Source organism: Vespula pensylvanica, chromosome 12, assembly GCF_014466175.1.
Source record: "Vespula pensylvanica isolate Volc-1 chromosome 12, ASM1446617v1, whole genome shotgun sequence".
Taxonomy (NCBI): domain Eukaryota; kingdom Metazoa; phylum Arthropoda; class Insecta; order Hymenoptera; family Vespidae; genus Vespula; species Vespula pensylvanica.
Window position 1 is genome coordinate 2,705,622 of NC_057696.1, and position 20,000 is coordinate 2,725,621.

Sequence of the window (20,000 nt, forward strand, 5' to 3'; positions counted from 1 at the left end):
AAAAAGAAAGAAAATAAAGAAATCCACAATCGAGTCGATTCAAACATTTTCTACTTCTAAACTTTTTTCTTCTCGAACCATTTAATTAATAATTCTAATCGAATAATCTTTTAGAGAACACTGAATGAATTATTATTACGAGAAGATTGCAACATTTTAATCGTAAATTGGATAGGTGGAGCAGGTCCGCCATATACACAAGCAGTAGCCAATACGAGATTGGTCGGTGCTATGACAGCTCGATTGGCAGCACAATTAATAAATATTGGTAAAATTTTACCAACGAAGATGCACATTATCGGACACAGTCTTGGCGCTCATACAGCTGGTTACGTTGGTTATACGTTGAGGCTACGTTATCGTCATATTTTGGGAAGGATAACAGGTTAGAAAAGAAACACGGGCAAGTTGAACTTGCGACGTGGAAAATAAAAAAAGAAAAGGAGAAAGAAAACAAAAGAAAAACGGGGGAAAAAAATCCGATAGTTGTCGCCATCTTTGATGCTCATTTTTTTTTCTCTCTCTTTTTCAAAGTCAACGACTTTGTTACTACACTTACGATCATACTTCGTTCTTTCGTTCTTTCGTTCTTTCGTTCTTTCGTTCTTTCTTTCGTTCGTTCTTTCGTTCGTTCGTTCGTTCGTTCGTTCGTTCGTTCGTTCGTTCGTTCGTGCGTAACCCGAACGATCCCGAACTCGTATCCTTCATCTCTTCGCAGACACGTGGTCCGTCGACACTCCGGAGACATACGAAGATGGCCGATCGAATCCCAACCGATCAGGGTAACAGCTATGAAGGAAGAGAACCTTTGGACGACCTGCTTTTACCTCTCTGACGTTTTTTGTCCGCTCTCTTTTCTCTCTTTTCTTTCTTTTTATGTCTATATCTATCTTCTTCGATTCATTTTTAGAATATATAATAAACGATAGAAAGCCAATCTCTCTCTCTCTCTTTCTGTTTTTCTTGAGTCAAAAGGTCATCCGAGTCATTCCGAGGAAATCATTTGAAATCTTTATGAATACGCGAAGATAAATGAAATTAAAAATATTTAACGATTTCTCTCTCTCTCTCTCTCTCTCTCTCTCTTTCTCTTTCTCTTTCTCTCTCTTTTACTCTTTAGAATTTACGTACGTATGCACGTACGTATGTGTGTATATATTATATATAAATGTGCATATTTACAGCAAGAAAAAGAACGGAAAAAGAAAAATATCTTCCATTTGCGTAATCGTGCAAAAAAAATTATGTAACATACAAATCTAATCGCGTAACGAGGTTATGCATGCTTTTAGTCCTGCGAATAGAGAGAAAAAAAAATATATATATATATATATCGTAAGGAAAAAAGAAAGTAAAAGTAGTCTTCAAGGTTTTCGACGAGAAATATATATTTATGTGTTTGGTTTTCGATTTCTTTTTTTTTTTTTTTGTGGTAACAATAAAACCGATCGATCGATATACGTATGGTGTGACCTCCATTGATAATAAAGAAAACATTCTTCAGCTTTATTATTACGTAAGCTATCGATCCCATCGGGAAATACCAGGATAGTAGGACGTATTTGAGGTATCGTGTCCCTTTACGAATTCTTCTATCCTGAATGAAAGACCATTGAACTTCCTTTCTTTTTCTGTTTTTACTTTCTTTTAACAATTAGTCTATTTTCTTGTTCTTCCTTTTTTTTTTTGACGATTAGTTATTTTTATTTTCTTTTCAATTATTTTTTCTTTGTTTTCTTTATATCAATGAATTGCAGAGAGAGAGAGAGAGAGAGAGAGAGAGAGAGAGAGAGAGAGAAAAAATGGATATATTAAATTATTTATCATTATAATTAATTGGTAAATAACTATGTATATATTCTTATTAATGAATGTATATATATATATATATATATATATATATATATATATATACAGATATATACATATCATTATAATTTGTTTTTTTTTCTTTCCTGTTATCATAAAAAACACGTAACTTTCTTTAACAAAGCATATGCGAAATTAATTTTACATATACACGAAAAAAATCACACTTCCTTCTTTACGCAATGTCAGAAGTAATAACGCATTTCGCAGTCTGGATACGACGATGTTACGACGAAACACGCGCGCGCAACTATCGTGTAACTCTTACGTGAGGATATTTTCGTTGTTACTGAAGAAGAAGAAGAAGAAGAAAAAAAAAAAAAGGAAGGAACAAAAAATCGCAAAAATAGTAACGAGATTCGTTCATAAATTAACTCGCGAACTTAACACAATCTTTTATGAGAGAAAGTTGAAAAAAAGAGAGAAAGAGAGGTAGAGGAAAGAACAAAACAAAAATTCCATTTATTAATTAACTATCTTGGATCATTTACATAAAACGCAAATTATTATAATAAACAACACGGTTATTTGTCGAACGAACGAAAGAACTTTCTTAAATGACGAAATTTCGAGTTTCTTTTTTTTTTCGTTTCTTTCTTTTTCCTTTTCTTTTTTACAATCCATTAACGTAATCATCGCGCGTACTTTTGTACTTACGTACGATTCATAATGACACACATATATATATATATATATTGCTAATAATTATTGTTTGTCTTACGTTGTCTTTAAGGCCTCGACCCAGCAGAGCCACACTTCAGCAATACTTCGCCTATGGTACGACTCGATCCAACCGACGCAATGTTCGTGACAGCAATTCACACCGATTGTAATCCATTTATCAGCGGTGGCCTTGGTATTACTCAACCGGTTGGCCATATCGACTTTTATCCAAATGGTGGTCGCAATCAACCTGGTTGCAACGAGGGTGTACTCAATTCGATCACCTTGGAACGTGGTAGTTTCTTTCGTGGTCAGTCATATTTTGTAATTAATTAATAGTTACATAGGCATTTGCTAACCATTCGAATAATATCTTTTTAATATTTGTCGTATTATTGTTATTTTTATTAAAAATAATATAATCATTCTTCTTTCTAGTTTAAAAGAAAAATATATATTATATATATATATATTTTTTTTTGTATAATTGTAATTAATTTATTTGCTTCAATTATTTCTCTTGTGTCGATACGAATATCCTATTATCTAATACATTTTTATTATTCTCTTTTTTTATCTTTCTTTCTTTTTCCATACATTATAATCATAATTACTGTTTTTCTTTTCTTTTTTTTCTGAAGGTATCAAGAGGTTCTTAGGATGCAATCATATTCGAAGTTACGAGTATTTCATCGAAAGCATCAACACTAATTGTCCTTTCATAGCGGTTCCCTGTACATCCTGGGATAAATTTCAAGAGGGTACTTGTTTCGATTGCGTCGATCAATATTGTCCTAGATTTGGTCTGGACGCACAACCTGGGAATTATCATGCTTCCGTTTTCTTGATGACAGGCTCGGACAAGCCGTTTTGTAGTTAGTAATTTCTTTCACATATGACCTAGAAATGACTTTGAAATCTTCGACTAAAAAAGAAAAAGATGTCATAATGTCTCATCCCTGAAATCGGATAACAATCGGACGAGATAATCGTCCGAACGATTTTTCTCAAAAATGTCGCGTTTCTGAGATTAGAATTTATAAAACAATATTTTGGGACATCCAATATAATAAATTTTTCTTCTCTCTTTCTCTCTCTCTCTCTCTCTCTCTCTCTCTCTCTCTCTCTCTCTCTCTCTCTCTCTCTCTCTATGATATACGAAAAGCCAAGAATTTTTTAATGATTTTATTTTTTCTTTATAACAATTATTCCTCCAAGTTTTTTGAGACAAATTTTTTGATTCCAACTTTATTTACAATCTGACGAAATAATTTAAAACTTTTACGATGTAATAGAAAGAAAAAGAAGATGATTCTGAAAATCATTCTTAATGAAATGTTTTCAATTACATGCGATATCTATTGTCCAAATAATGATCTATTACGATCTATTGTTATATATAATGATATTTTAATATTTTTCAGAGGCACATTATCGCGTAACAATAAATATTTCGAAAACGGACGAGAGTCTAAGTTATGGCGGAGAAGTAGGCATGTTTGTCATTAGAGTGATCAGTGCTAATGGAAAACAAACAGAGAAAATGAAACTGAGTCCTAATTCGAAATATTATGAGCCTGGTAGTGTACATAAAATTGTTTTACCTGGCGATGTAATAGGCAAACCAGAATCTGTTGAAATCACTTGGGAATATCAGACTTCTATGTTCAATCCTTTAACATGGAGATTTCTTCATACACCTCGTGCTTATATCGATTCATTGACGGTCGATAATCTCGAATTTGATCACGGGTATGTATTACTTGATAATTTCTTTACAATCGATCTATGGATCTATCGATATTTTTCTTTGTTCATATGATCGATCAAATCTTTTTAAACAGTATATTATTTATATTATTACTAAAGAATAATATCTCAAATTAACTTTCCAGTTTTATTAAAGAAAATTAAACCTAATTTTTTTTTTAATAGTAATTTTTAAAACAGTATACTATTAAATTAAACGTAAAGTACTATATATATATATCATCGTAATAATTATCTTTTTTTCTTTAGAATCACGGTCTGTCCAGACGAGACAAATACGCTAATAGCAAACGAGCCAAAGATTTTAACAGTAGAAAATTGTGGCAACACCAATACCAACGTAGTTTCAACTTGAGCATCTTCAAAATCACCTTATGAGTTATTGCAACAACAATAACAAAGAAAAAAAAAAATAAAGAAAGGAAGAAAAATAATAAGAAGAAAAATGATCTGATCATACGATTAATCTCAACTCTCGCTACAATCTACTAGGATATATTTTCGCCAAGCTTAATTTATTGCTCGACGATCCATACAAGTCGTCAAGGTACTCTCATCAGTTTCCTTATGTATCATCTCATCCTTTTTCTTTTTCTTCTTCTTATTCTTCTTCCTCATCCTTTTCTCTACATATTCTACATATACATATATATATATGTATCTCTCTCTCTCTCTATATATATATATATATACTCACACGTACACAGAACACCATACACATAGACATACACATCTTTTATTAAACGCATGTAATAGAGTTAGTTTCGCTGAATGATCAGTGGTACCAACTTTAATACACGAATGAATCTAATCCTTTCACTGTCATTATGCACACGTGTATCTTTCACCTTGGCACTCACTTTCATGCGTGACCGGTAAATCGAAGACTATTAATCCAATCATTTGCGATTATAACTCTCTTCATTCTTTTTATTTTCTCCCTCTCTCTATCTATCTATCTATCTATCTACTATCTATCTATCTATCTATCTATCTATCTATCTACCTACCTATATATCTATCTATCTGTTTGTCTGTCTATCTAATCTATCTATCTAAAAAATTAAAGGAAGAGAAATTTATTAATTTTTAAATCAGGAAAAACACTTCTAAGTAATAGATAAATGTAATTTGAAATAAAAAACAATTCTCTTATAAAATTCATTTCACTTTAACGATAATATCATCATTTTCATAAAGATAATAACTACGTTCTTTCAACAAATAAAAGAAACAAGAGATCGTTGAGATTTTCGAATGACATTCGAATTATTTCTTCTAAATGATACTAATCGTAGTACTAAATATTAAATACACATTTTACTTTCTGATCTTATTATATTACATAATCGTTCGAATATTTAAAACGAGATAAGATATGTAACGATTAGTTAGATATTTTCTGTTCAATTATTGTTCTAAATGATCCTAATCGAAAGACAAATATCTGTGTGTTTTACTTTCTAATTCTATTATATCACTTAACGTGATAATGAGAAGTTTAACGATTAGTAACAATTTCTATCACATTTTCCTCAAATTAAAAATTTCGAACATTTCTTTTTTTGCTTATACACATAATCATTATATTATCATTTCTAATTAGGAAAAATAAAATGACGCGTCTCGTCGGTGTCGAATTTGTTTATTTTATGTCTGATTATATACATGCCAATATTACGTAGTCCAACTTGTAGATATATAGGTACGAGTCTATCGACAGTGACCGATAAACTTGATTAGGAAAAAAAAAAAAGAAGAGAAGTCAAGAATGAAAAGAACAAAAAATAAAAAAAACAAAAATGATTGCGACTGTTCTAGATCGGTATGTAAATCGATTGAATTCCCTTCTAGTAAATAAATTAACAAATAGTGAATGAATAGACAATTATCTAGGTCATTTTAATACAAGACCAAGTTTTTCTTAATAGAAAATTTACATACATATGTATATACGTATATACATACATACGGACACACATACATACAAACACATATCAAAGCAAACAGTTCATAACTGATGTCCATGTTGGATCGAGCTAATAAACAAATAGTAAATAAATAGATAATATATTTAGATAAATGAAAACGCAAGCCCAAGTTTTTCTTATTATAAAACTTACGTGCGTATAAGGAAATAATTCGCAATCTTGTGTCGTGATAATAAACGAATAAAAAATAAATAGGTCAGTTTAAGTCGAAATATTTTCTCATTAGAAAAATTGTTATTGCTTATAAGTAAAGAGTCGACAAATTGACGTCGATGTTTGTATCGTGGTAATAAACGATTAAAAAATAAATAAACAATATACATATATACATACATACATACATATATATATATATATATATATATATATATATATATATATATGTCAATTTGAAAGCGTGTTAAAATTTGTTTTACGTATAAACTATAACTGTGTTTGAGAATCTATGTCCATGTTGAACTGAACTGATGAACTATGTTGAGACTAGGTGTGCTATTTATCTACCTACCTACCTGCCTATCTACCTACCTACCTACCTATCTACCATCTACCTACCATCTACCTGCCTACTTCACTGTATACTAACAACAGTGGTGGGCAAAATATTCCGGAGCAAGTGGAATCCGCTGTACATTCGACGAGCAGTCGAGTATCGGCCTCTCACCGTGCAAAACGTTTCGTCTCTTTTACGTTCTCGATCCCGGCCACGTTTTCTTTCGCCTCGGATCGGTGCCTCCCGAATGAGAAACGAATTTAATCGGACAGTTCGAGAGCAACCGAATTAAAGAGAGAGAAAGAAAAGGAAAGGGAGAGAGAAAGAGAGAAAGAGAGAAAGAGAAAAGAAAAAAAAGAAAAGTAAAGAGATAACGAACGAAAGAAGGAAAAAAATTCAATTCTTTTTGAATCGTTATGTACATTGATAATTATTAATCACGTGACGTGAATTACATTCTTCAAAAAGTTATTAACGATTTTAACAAGTGGCTTGAATTAAAAAAAATATATATATATATATATATATATATATATGTATATGTATATGTTACGAAGAAACTTTACAATGGATCGATAAGAAACAAAAAAAAAAAGGAAAAGGAAACAGCAGCACAGCAGTGATATGAAGGAACATTTTCGAAAATGTGAGTCCGTCTATATTGTTCGATATAACATATTTTCATTTTTATGTTAATTTTTTCTTTTACTTTTATTTTATTTTTTCTTATTTTATTTTATTTCATTTCGTTGCACTTGTCTTCTAATCATCGTCTTACCAATATTAACGTATACGAGTTAAAGAGGTGTAGATAATCAATGAGGTAATCGGTCCTCTCGGACACTTTACATGTTGTAACTGTAACACTATGGATGACGTTTGTTACCATACGAACGATATCGTACGCTCGTATTTTCTTTCTTCCTTTTCTTGGACTTTTCTTTTTATTTTGTCTTTTTTCTTTTTTCTTCTTCTTCTTCTTCTTCTTCTTTTTGGTCACCCTTGTCACGTTTCACACGCAACAAAATTTCCATTCGAATCTCGTACGGTATTGCGTTCATATCGTGACGCTTGACTCGTCTTATCTCATTCTCTCTTTTGTACTTTATTTCGTTTGTTAGAAAAGGAAAAAAAAAGGAAAACGAAAGGAAAAAGAAAATAAAAAAGAGACACCTAAAGATACACGTGTTGATTTCATTTAATTTGTTTAGTTACATAAAAATAAATTGTCTCTCGAAAATGATATCGATAGCTTTTGGGAACGTCTATATTTTATATATAAATATATATATATATATATATATATTGATGTATGTGTATACGGGGATACGTAATATGTGTGTAAATGTATGTGCGTGTGTATGTGTGTGTAACGTTATAGGCTAGTACGCGAACTTTCTCCATGGACAAGCAACTCGAATCTACGTAGGCGTATATAAACGCTTTTACATTTATCGAGTGACTTTTAAAAGCGCTTCGTTACAGGTTTTTCATCGATATCTAAATGAATCTAATAACATATATATATATATATATATATACACACCTATATACATTTATATATATAAGTATTTACGTACGTATGTATGTGAAACATATTTATATATTACATTTCCAAGTTGATTTATTTAATTTAATATATATAAATTCTTTTCTTTTCTTTTTCAATTTCATGAGAGAGAGAGAGAGAAAGAGAGAGAGACAGAGAGAGAAATTAGAAGGATCGTTGTTTTCTTTTCAATTTAAAAAAAAATGACAATATTATTTAGTATATATGTATATATCCATAAAAAAGACATACATATATATATATATTTTTTTGAATTGGTATGTACAAAATCAAACGATTCGAATTGAAGGTACTATCGAAGAGAAATATCTACAATGTTTCCAAGTACTCACGAACTAGGAAGCGCTTTTATATCGGCAAGCAACACGCGAGACGACTCGCAAACTGACTCGTTAAGTGCAAATCGTTTCCTTCCTTCCTTCTTTCATCGTTTGTTCTTGAAGAATAAAAGTATAAAAAAAAAAAAAAAATGAGAAAAAGAAGGTAGAAAATGACATCCTGCGGCGAGAATATCAATTTTCTTCTCTTTTGTTTGTATGTTTTTTTCTTTTTCTTAAAATTTTTTTTTTGTAGAGATCATCCAAACAAAAAAGTATGCAAGATTCATATTATTTATTATGTAATTATATACGAGAATTATATACGTATCATAAAATGAATAATTAATTATCAATCAATGATTGATGAAATTTATATATCCATATATTTGTAGTTCATTCGTATCTGGTGGAATTTTTGAATATTTATTAATTTTTTTTATTGAAATAATAACGGAATGTTTGATCTTCCTTTCCGTATTTTTTTTCTCTTTTTTAATCTTTTTCGTATCAAAGTATTTAGGATTTTATTTATCATGTAATTATATACGATTAGGAATTATGTATATAACATAAAATGAAGATTTAAGGATCTATTAATAATTAATGTTATTTATATATGCGTATATTTGTAGAGATTATTTCTATCTTGTGAATATTTATCTATTTTTGAATATTTATTAATATTTTTCTCGAAATATTAATGAGATATTTTATCTTTTTTTTCTTTTTTAATCTTTTTCGTAGAGGTCATTAAACATATCGATGTATTTAGGATTTACATTATTAATCATGTAATTATGTGCAAGAGTTATATACGTGAAATAAAATAAATATTTAAATATCTATTATTAGTCAATGATATTTATATATCCGTATATTCGGTAGAAATTATTTGTATCTTGTGGAACTTTTGAATATATATTAATTTTTTCTTTGAAATAATAACGAAATGTTTTATCTTTTCCTTTATTTTTGATTTTTTTTTTTTTTTTTTTTTTTTTTTTTTGAATAAGAAACACTAATCGATTGAGTAAACGAATAATTACATAAATTTATACCTAAAGATTATTCGTATTTTATGTAACTGTGTCTATTCGTATTTTATGTAAATGAATATATACTTACTTAATTTTCATTTTCATCAGGATAGCGAGAAAATTTTTTTTTCTTTTTCTTTTGTCTTTTTTTTTTTTTTTTTAATCATTAGACAAATTAATACCAATCGATGAAATAAATGAATGATAAATATATGTAGAGATTTAATCGTATCTTATGCAACTATCGATTGAGAGTTGATCGTGTGTACTTCCGTAAGAAAACGTAGTAGTTTCCCTCTTTAATCGTATGTGAATCGCATATATATAAATACGTATATACTTACATGCATGAATACACAAACACACAGACACACACACACAAATTACAACGGAAACCCTGAAAAGTTCGTAATGATAGTTCGAAGAGAACGTGCACACGATATAAACCTTTCACAACGTCACGGTACGTCCAATATTATTTCTAGAGTCATCAGTTTGAATCTTCAATGATCATCCTCGATGATCTTTACGAAAGAAAAAAAAATACATTGAATATCGGGAAGATGGTAACGTTAGTTTCCTCGGCTTCGAGAAACGTCGGAGAGCTGTGAGACATCGTGAAAGCGTGACGAAAAGGTCAAGGTCATATCGAATCGGAAGGTCGTGTATCGGTGTGTGTATTTTTCTTTGTAAGATATTAATAAAAAGAAAAATATTATAATCGACGAGTGGATTGAAAGATTGGAAAAATTCATGCATAAACAAAAGATATACAATTAAAAAAAAAACATTATTTTCGATCATTGAACGTCTCAATTCAATGAATCGATTATTGATAAATGTATAAATATAATGAATTTCCATAAGAAATATTACTTTTTTATTCTTATCGCTCTTTTTGCTTAATTTTATTTGAGTAATAAAGTATATTAATAGTAATAATTTTTTCGTAAATAATAGATATAGCAAAATGGTAATTAAAAAAAAAAAAAAAAAGAAACAACCATTTCACGCTAACCATAAGAGATTATAGTGTCATTAAAATAAAATCATGTTTTACTTTTTTTTTTTCTTCGTTTAAATAATCGTAGTACATAATACATCGGTTTAGACTTGTTCCACAAGAGACGATTAAAAGATACGGAAGATCGAAATTAATTATAACTTTCATAGACTCTAATTATAATAAATTTGTGTTTATTATAGCTTTTCATTACTTTGTTCGATTAAATTACATTGTAGTATATATGCGTACATATCAGTTGAAATTTATTATTGATTTGAGAGATAGAGAGAAAGAGTGAGAGAGAGAGAGAGAGAGAGAGAAAAGGAAAAAGAGAGAGAAAGAAAAGAAAAATGTAAAAGAGAGAGACGAAGCGAAACGGAACATTTTGATAGACGTTGCACTCGCTCACAGACCATTACGTAGAAACTCCCAAGTGTAACCACTTTCGCAGCCACAAGTCGCATCTGCATCTATGGATCGCCATGCCAGCACGCCACTTCCGCCTTGGCTACCTCGTTAAATTGAAAACGTGCTTGTTAACCGTGATTAGATGGAAAATTAAGCGATTCGATCGTTCCCTTAATTAACATGACTTTAAAAAAGAAGAAGGAGAAGGAGACGAGAAAAAAAAATAAAAGAAAAAACTTAAGTGGAAGGGGTGGGATTTTCTCCGAAACGTAACTCTTAGATTCTAAAAGGAAAAAAAAACACACACACACACACATACATAAAAAATAATCTTCAGATAACATTCATTGTCGTATAACACTAACCATTTTGTTCGTGGTTATATTTATCTACTGATCGAACAAATGATTTGAATTTTTTAAATACAATTTCTCTCTCTCGCTCTCTCTCGCTCTCTCTCTCTCTCTCTCTGTCTTTCACGTTTGATCTTTACGATATAAATATGTTGAATATCTTAATAGAAACTCAATATAAAAAAAATGATATAAAACTTAGATCTATTCATATTTATCTAGGAATAGGAAACATCGTTCCTAATCAAAAACATATTTCTCCAATTTCATCTTTAAATCGCATTGAAATACGTATTTTAAAAAATCTCTTCATTTCGAAAATATCGTTATAAATGATATAGAACGTTACGCAAAGTTTTTGAATTAGTTAAAAGTCTTTAAAGATCATTACGAAAAATCAATTACTCATTCTCGAGACCTTTTAAGTTAATAAAAAATATGAACAAGAAACATTTCGTTTGACTTTGAAAGCCAACGAGATTCTCGATACGTTGTATCGCGAATCTAACTGATTTCTAATACTTGTTTAGATTCTAATACTCATCCTTTCTACGATACTTATAATGTGTTAACGTATGTAAGCACGTGTACACTTAATGGTAATAGAAAAGTTAGAATATTCTGTCGTAAAAATTTCCTGTTAATCTATCGGAATATATATACATGTGTATACGTACGTGACGACGAAAACGAAGGGAACGACGACGAGAAAGCGCCAACATTCTTTCGAACTGATTCGATGACAAACACACGGAGAACGTTGCCTTCTTTGAACGTAACATAAGACATAGCTCTCGCGTTTTTACGAGTTATTTATTTTGATTTTGAAGAGCTGCCTTCTCTCTCTCTCTCTCTCTCTCTCTCTCTTTCTCTCTCTTTTTCTCTTTCTCTTCTATTTCTATTTCTTTTCCATTATCGAGAATCGAAACCATGATTAATTTCGTCCTCTTTCCATTCAGCATAAACACACGATACAATATTAATAATAATATATCAAATTCTGTATTTTCTAAAATCTAATCGAAATAAATTCCCATGAAGAATTTAACTATCAGATTAAATTCTTATTAATATTGTATATTTTAAATATCTTACGAAGGGATTCTAAGAAGTAACGGGTTTCTTTGTTCGTCGAGACATTAAAGAGACTCTATGGAGAATAGGTTTACGATCTTATGCAATCTTTCTCATAAAAGGCTTCAATATATGTACATATACCTCACTCCCTCTCTCTCTCTCTCTCTCTCTCTCTCTCTCTCTCTCTCTCTCTCTCTCTCTTTCTGTCTTCATCTTTGCTGAGTATTGACATATAATACATAAAACACGATATATCTCGTAAGAATCGCAACTTTTGGTATGCAAGTGGGCTATGTTGTGCATAAGTAATAAATTAAGTTGACAGTTTATATACACACACACACACACACACACACACACACACACATGTATATATACATACCTTTATACAGATTAAAGTCGTCTAGATTTATCGTCCGCCATTCGAGTTCTGTTATGTCTGACATATAGGTCAGTGTAAAGGCCGAGCACGTTGGAAATTCATTGTTGCGGCACGAACGTACTCTCTCTCTCTCTCTCTTTCTCTCTCCCTCCCCACCTCTGTTATTTATTTATTTCACTCATTCACCTTTGGTAAGACTTGAATGATTTCTATTTCGATGAAGAAGATAAGTATACTCACCTTCAAGTATACGTATTATTAGTAAATACATACATACTATACGAAGCATTAGATATTTTGCAAGATTGTTTTCAAAGTCAAAGCCGTTATCGTAATCACGAGACTACCACCAACGTAGACGAAAGCATTCGCCTTAGCCTAATACGGTACGTAATGACTCGTGCAATTTTATTTAATAACATCTTGTGAGATACTTTGGTATGCAAGTATTTATGCTTGCGAGAAAACAAGTTAAACTCGGTCAACCATTAAAATTCCGATTCTCTTTTTAAAATCCTTTATACGTTTGGAGTATAACTTCAATTATCTCGGGATATTAATAGTGAACTATTTTCTGAACGATTCGACACAATGCTTCTTTCCTTTTCTTTGTTTTTCTTTTCTTTTTTTTTTTTTTTTTTTTTTTTTTTTCATTCGTAATACTTATTTATTCCCTCGAAAATAACAAATCTTTATTGAACGATTGATACAATACTTTTTGGTTATTTCTTTTATTTTCTCTATTGTTTTAATACGTTGTTATTTATTTATCTTTTAAGAACGAAAGGAAAAAAAAAAATTATAGAAGAAGAACGATTTGATATATGAATAAAATCAACAACGAGTAGAAACAATCTCTTTCATATATTCGTAAAAAACGTTCCTAACTATCTAAATTCGTAACTAAATTGTTCTAATTATCTAAAGAACGCTATATAATTATATTAAAACGTTCGTCTTAAACTTTCGCCCAATCATTTTAGTTTCTATCTTTCGTTTCACAAGATAAAGAGAGATAGAGAGAAAGAGAGAAAGAGAGAGAGAGAGAGAGAGAGAGAAAGAGAAAGAAAGAGAGCTAATTCGAAAAGAGGCATCATAGTTAGATAAACGATCAAGGCATTACGTTGGAATGCGATACTACAAAAAGTTGATAGTTTTGTACGTAAGACGACAAGTAAGAAGATTCGCGATCCTTGTCTCTTTGCGGCGAGAGAGTAAATGTAATGCGAGTTGTTTGTGGGTATAAGGTGAAATTTATTTTGTTGGCCACTCTTACGAATTTGTGGCCACTCGTCTTACGTAATGGAGATCCAAAGGGAGACCAGAATAACTAAGAAAGAGAAAGAGAAAGAAAAAGAGAAGGAGAAAGAGAGAAAGGTATACTTACGTCACACTTTTATATAGTAATACTTGAAAATATTTCTCTCTCTCTCTCTCTCTCTCTCTCTCTCTCTCTCTCTCTCTCTCTCTCTGTTTCTTTTTTTTAATCTTTCCTCTCTCAAAGATTGGACTAGGTCACGACGATGATTCGATAATGATCTAATATTTTCCTATTTCGAAGAAAGATAAAGAAAGATCAAGGCCAATGAAGAAAAAATTATATATATATATATATATATATCATCGAAAAGAAATAGAAGTTAATTCGAAAATAATTCGTATTTCCTGAAGTAGAAACCATCTTAAACGCTAAGTGATGTATTACCTTTCAAATATTGATATTATACATAGATACACAAAAAGAAAGAGAGAGAGAGAGAGAGAAATAGATAAATATATAAATAAAGATAGATAGAAACAACATCATTTCTGGGAGATAAACGAAGATTTGTCGAGAGAGGGAGAAAGAGTAAATTGATATTTACTCGTGAACACGCGAAGAAATGCGTTTCCTCTGTAATTCGCTTTCTACAGGGAGTTCGAGAAAAGAGAGAGAAAGAAAGAAAAACAGAGGGAACGAAAGAGAGAGAGAGAGAGAGAAAATAGTGATGATTAATAAATTAGAATGTTTCGAGGTTACCTGTAATTTAAAAAGAATCGTAAAGGATTTCCGCATGCTATAATTGAAATAAGAGAAAGAGAGAGAGAGAGAGAGAAAGAGGGAGATAGAGAAAGAGAGATAAAAAAAATTTATATTAAAAGAAAGATTTAGATACTTATTATAATATATATTATATATGTATATATGTATGAACTCCATGGTACGATACACACGGTCATATAACTTCCTGCACAATTATTCACGCCAACTGACAAAGAGCGACACGTTGGATAAAACTAATTCATTCATCTCGTAACAGCGAGTTAATGATTTTTTGTTCGGTAACAGAAAACGGGAGGTAAAAAAAAAAAAAAAAAAGAGAAGAAAAAAAAACTAATGCAAAATATTCGAAAGATAATTCAATAAAGATATTGATTTCTTTTTTCTTTTTTCGAAGATGAAAAAAATACGAACAGAAAATTATCCAATTCTGTTTCTTTCTTTTTTTTTTTTTTTTTTTATCTATTCTTCGAAAAACCTCGTCGACTTCAATTTTAATGTAATTTTATCAAATTCGGTGGACTCGTTTATTTTTCTCTTCTTGATTATTGTACAATGGTAATCAATAATAACGTTGAAACGTCACGATATCGTCGTTTACATAATAGTGATCACTTTCAAAAGTTCTATTGCTCGATTCGGTTCAACGTAATGTAAGTAACTTTTCTAACTTATGCGAATATCTCTTTTTATCTAGTTCATCGAACACGATAATCTCGAACACGATGACCATAATAGCTTGCTTCCTGAATGGTTAAAAGGAATCCAATCTTCTATTTTCTATTCTTGTTATTTTTGTTTTTCTTTTTTCTTTCTTTCTTCTTTCTTCTATTACATCGAAATATAATAATTATTACGAATAAAGAATACATGTAATATACGATAGATATAATATATAAGTATATATCATATAATTTATAATCTTACGTAAATTTACATTTACATTTATATAATATGACCATGATGAATCTATGTTACAGTAATTATGAAAGTGAAGTAAATAAAGAAAAAAAAAAAATGTAGAAAAGAATTGTGAAATTATCTTGAATTAAATCGATCTACATTATCATAATACAAAACAATTAAAAAATAAAAAGAAATATGTATATATGTATATATATGTATATATAATTATGTACATACATATATCATTTTCATAATTACTGATTCGTACATTCAACAAATAAATCATCTAAATTTAACGCAATTAAACGTTCCATCGAAACGATCTATCAAGTTTCATGAAAGAAACTGAATTATCTGTGTTGATTTGCTTACGTCAGAAATCTCAGAATTCTCGATCAATGGAAATCATTGTAAAATTATCGTCACAGAAAGAGAGAGAGAGAGAGATAGATGGAAAAAGAGAAAAAGAGACAGAGAGGGAGGAAGGAAGGAAGGGAAGGAGGGAGGGAGGGAGGGAGACAAACATCGAGATCCCATGTTTTATCATACTCTCTCGAGAGCCTACTTTCCCCATGTGTATCGTTTAGACGACTTTCTTCTCTGACAAACGCATACCATAGCCTCTCACAAGAATAATAAAAAAAGAAAAGAAAAAAATAATGTCATCTTACTTAAAAAATTAAAAAAAAAAAAAAGAGAGAAAAGAAGCATACCACAAAAAAGATATTTTTAAAAAGCAAAGAAAAAAGAAACCAGAGGAGAAGAAAAGGAAAAGAGCAAGGACGTTGAGAATCGAGTGAAAGAGAAAAGAAAGAAAAAAAGTGAGAGAGGGGATGAAACAGGAAGTGATACAACATTGCCGGAGGGAAGGACGTCGAATCTGGGCCACATTATGTGTGTGTATGTGTGTGTGTGTATATATATATATATATGTATGTATATATATATATAATACGTACACATACATATATATATATATCGCTCTCCCTCTCTATATCATCTTCTCTTACAAATCTTTTATCTTTCTCGCTCTCACACAACATTATGTTTTGTGTTACGCTATATTGTGAGTTACTTTAGCGCCATATTTACACTCTTACTTTCGAAATAATGATTATTTAATACCCGAATACCCCTCCTTCTCCTTCTCCTCCTCCTCCACCCCTTTATTTCCTTCTCCCTCACTTCTTCGAGTGAAATGCACAACCTGGTCCAGGACCAGTCTCTCACTTTCCTCAAGAGATTTCGTGGCCAATTTCCAACATCTCTCTTCTTCTTCTTCTTCTTTTTCTTTCTCTTCCTCTTCTTCTTCTTCATCTTTCTTTTCATCTTTTTCTTCTTCTTCTTCTTCTTGTTCTTTTTTCTTAATAATATTTTCTTTCGTTTTCTTTTAATGATTTCGCGAGACACACTTTCGAAAGGAACTTATCCTCGTTGAGATCTCTTTTTTAAAGTAAAAGAGTTGCTGCTCTCCTTTAAGAAGAAGAGAAAGGATATATAGCTTATTTTTCAGAATTTAATAGTTCCATAAGAACGTTTCCTCCGTAATAAAATCGAAATGGTACGTAGACTTTTACGATGAATGAAAGAAATGGATTGGAAAGAGATAATTGCTTTTGCACGAAGGATCCTAAGTTATTTTTATAATTTTTTGGTTGATTCCTTTGGATACTCTAATAATTTTTATGATAAAAGAAATTGATTAAAAAGAAAGAAACAAAAAAGAGAATCGTCGTGAATATTCTTTTGAAGAGTCGCAATAGAACGAAGATCATTCTTATATCAAAAGAAATATTGGAAAATAATAAATGGAAACGTTATTTCTATTTTTAAAAGATCTGTATGATCTCTTAAAAAGGAAATAAAATAATCAAAAAGAAATTATTACTTTTTTACAGAATCTATATGATTCTTTGCTTTTTTTCTACAAAACTGATCTAAGATCTTAATTCTTACGTCTTAAAGAATATAAAAAGAAAAAAAAAAAAGAAAAAATAATTGAAAAAGGATGAAATTTAACATTCGTCCTTTTCTTTCCTTAGGATGAGGAGGAGCGATACGAGTAAATACGACGTCTCCGAGGTCGCAGGAGTAACCATTTTGCTCCTCGTCGCATTGACTCCTGCTCTTTGCTCCGCCGGAATCCTGGACCCTTTTCAATGGGCAAGAAGCGATCGAATCGAAGTGAACATACCATGGTTACCATGTAAATATTACTTCCTATATATCTAATCCACTTATGTATATAAAAAAAAAAAAAAAACAGCAATAACGAGTAGAAAGAAAAATAAGTATATAAAAAAAAAATAATCGAGACATCACGATTGAAAAATTCATACTATGTACTTTACAGTCGAGAACGAAACAAGGTGTTACGATGAATTAGGCTGTTTAAACATAACCAGAAGTTGGTATCACTTGATGCATCGACCACTCAACGTATTCCCTTTACCGAGAGAGGTAATCAATACCAGCTTCATTCTTTACACCAATGACAATCCAACTGTGGTGAGTTCGATAAAGAATTTTCATCTTAAACATTCCAATCGTATAATTCAATGAAACGAATGAATTCATGATCATAGGGTCACGTATTGATGGTAGCCAAGGACAAGTCTATCAAATATTCCAATTTTGATCCTAAACGAAAGACTAAGTTCATCATCCATGGTTTCATTGATACACCACTTAGCAGTTGGGTAAAGGTATAGAGTATATAATATAATATATCTTTTTAAGTATTATAAATTAAAAACAAACGAATTAATATTCATATATTAATATTTAGGAAATGAGGAACGAATTGTTAAAACACGGAGATTACAATGTAATTGTGGTTGATTGGGCTGGTGGTAGTCTACCACTTTATACTCAAGCTACTGCCAATACCAGATTAGTAGGCTTAGAAATAGCTCATCTTATAAAACACTTGCAGGTGAAGAAAAATTCAATTGTTAATTATATTAGCATGATTTTGTTATTACTATATATCTATATATGCACTTGTTATAATGACATTTGTTTGTTTGACGAAAAAAAAATAAATAAATAAAACAGACCAACTACGGATTGGATCCAAACGATATTCATCTGATAGGTCACAGTCTTGGTGCTCATACAGCTGGTTATGCTGGTGAAAAATTACGTGGTAACATCGGTCGAATAACAGGCTTAGATCCAGCGGAACCATATTTTCAGGGAATGCCAAGTCACATTCGTTTGGATTATACCGATGCCCAACTGGTCGACGTTATTCATACGGATGGAAAGAGTATATTTTTCTTAGGTAGGCGAGTCCAAAATCCAGAGAAAAACAAAAAGAGGAAATGTATACATCTTTCTGAACAATTTATCGCTAAAAAAAAAAAAAAAAGAACAAAAAAAAAACAAATCTTGTCAATACTACATCATAAACGAAATTTCACCGCAGTGCATATTTTATCTTTTAGTTGTAGAAAATGATAAGAAAAAGAATGTCGATTGAAAATGTTTTTATTCGTTTAACTCAATTCGTTAATTAATTCGTATAACAATTGCAAATAACATCGAAGTAAGCAGCAGAAAATAAATTTATTATATACTTTGTGCATATTCATGGAACTGAAATTTCATCGTACAACATTATCATCTGTGTTTCATCTTGGAAAAGAGAAAATAGAAAGAAAAAAAAAAAAAAGGAAAAGAAAAAGAGAAAAATTTACATACATACATATAAATGTTCCTTATCGTTATTTAATATTAGAAATGAAAATATTAATATTAATTTGTATAATTAATTGGAAATAACGTTAAGATAAATTTTTAATTACAATACGTCTATCTTCTTGATGTATGAAATTTCATTTATGATTTATCAATGATCGTCGACTGTTTGATCAAAATATTAAGAGATCTAAAATGATAATGAGAAATTAAATAAATAAAAAACTATAAGGGCTTCCAGGTTATGGGATGAGCCAAGCTTGTGGACATTTGGACTTTTATCCGAACAATGGAAAAGAACAACCAGGTTGTACGGACCTAAGTGAGACAACACCATCTTTACCATTGACTCTAATACGTGAAGGTTTCGATGAAGCATCACGGGTCCTGGTGGCTTGCAATCATGTGCGTG

At 30.5% G+C, this 20,000-nt stretch overlaps 2 protein-coding genes and 1 long non-coding RNA gene across 11 annotated transcripts in view; 2 read left to right on the top strand and 1 right to left on the bottom strand.

Annotated features, from left to right (window-relative positions):
* The window catches only part of LOC122633582, a 3,051-nt gene extending 365 nt beyond the window's left edge, over window positions 1–2,686 (bottom strand). The window contains exons 1-2 of the long non-coding RNA XR_006328149.1: window positions 2,591–2,686; window positions 560–789 (exon numbers count right to left, since the gene is read on the bottom strand). This is a non-coding gene — a long non-coding RNA (uncharacterized LOC122633582). The remainder of the gene's footprint in view (window positions 1–559; window positions 790–2,590) is intronic.
* LOC122633577 (pancreatic lipase-related protein 2-like) overlaps window positions 1–4,753 on the top strand; it is a 6,611-nt gene extending 1,858 nt beyond the window's left edge. The window contains exons 3-7 of the mRNA XM_043821607.1: window positions 115–385; window positions 2,603–2,842; window positions 3,174–3,407; window positions 3,957–4,284; window positions 4,552–4,753. Of these exons, the coding sequence (XP_043677542.1) occupies window positions 115–385; window positions 2,603–2,842; window positions 3,174–3,407; window positions 3,957–4,284; window positions 4,552–4,657 (1,179 nt within the window). The 3' untranslated portion in view covers window positions 4,658–4,753. The remainder of the gene's footprint in view (window positions 1–114; window positions 386–2,602; window positions 2,843–3,173; window positions 3,408–3,956; window positions 4,285–4,551) is intronic.
* Window positions 4,754–6,668: 1,915 nt separating this feature from the next.
* The window catches only part of LOC122633575 (pancreatic triacylglycerol lipase-like), a 21,540-nt gene continuing 8,208 nt past the window's right edge, over window positions 6,669–20,000 (top strand). For 6 of the 9 annotated variants that reach the window (XR_006328143.1, XR_006328142.1, XR_006328144.1 and 3 more), the window contains exons 1-7: window positions 6,669–7,432; window positions 17,929–18,092; window positions 18,240–18,394; window positions 18,472–18,591; window positions 18,675–18,821; window positions 18,944–19,172; window positions 19,821–20,000. The exon at window positions 19,821–20,000 is cut by the window's right edge and continues 252 nt beyond it. Coding sequence is in view for 5 of the 9 variants with exons in the window: in XM_043821602.1 (XP_043677537.1) it covers window positions 7,431–7,432; window positions 17,929–18,092; window positions 18,240–18,394; window positions 18,472–18,591; window positions 18,675–18,821; window positions 18,944–19,172; window positions 19,821–20,000 (997 nt within the window). In the remaining 4 variants the exon portion in view is untranslated. Of the gene's footprint in view, window positions 7,433–9,881; window positions 10,177–17,928; window positions 18,093–18,239; window positions 18,395–18,471; window positions 18,592–18,674; window positions 18,822–18,943; window positions 19,173–19,820 lie in introns of those variants that run through there. The other 3 variants (XM_043821604.1, XM_043821606.1, XM_043821603.1) reach the window with 2 other exon arrangements.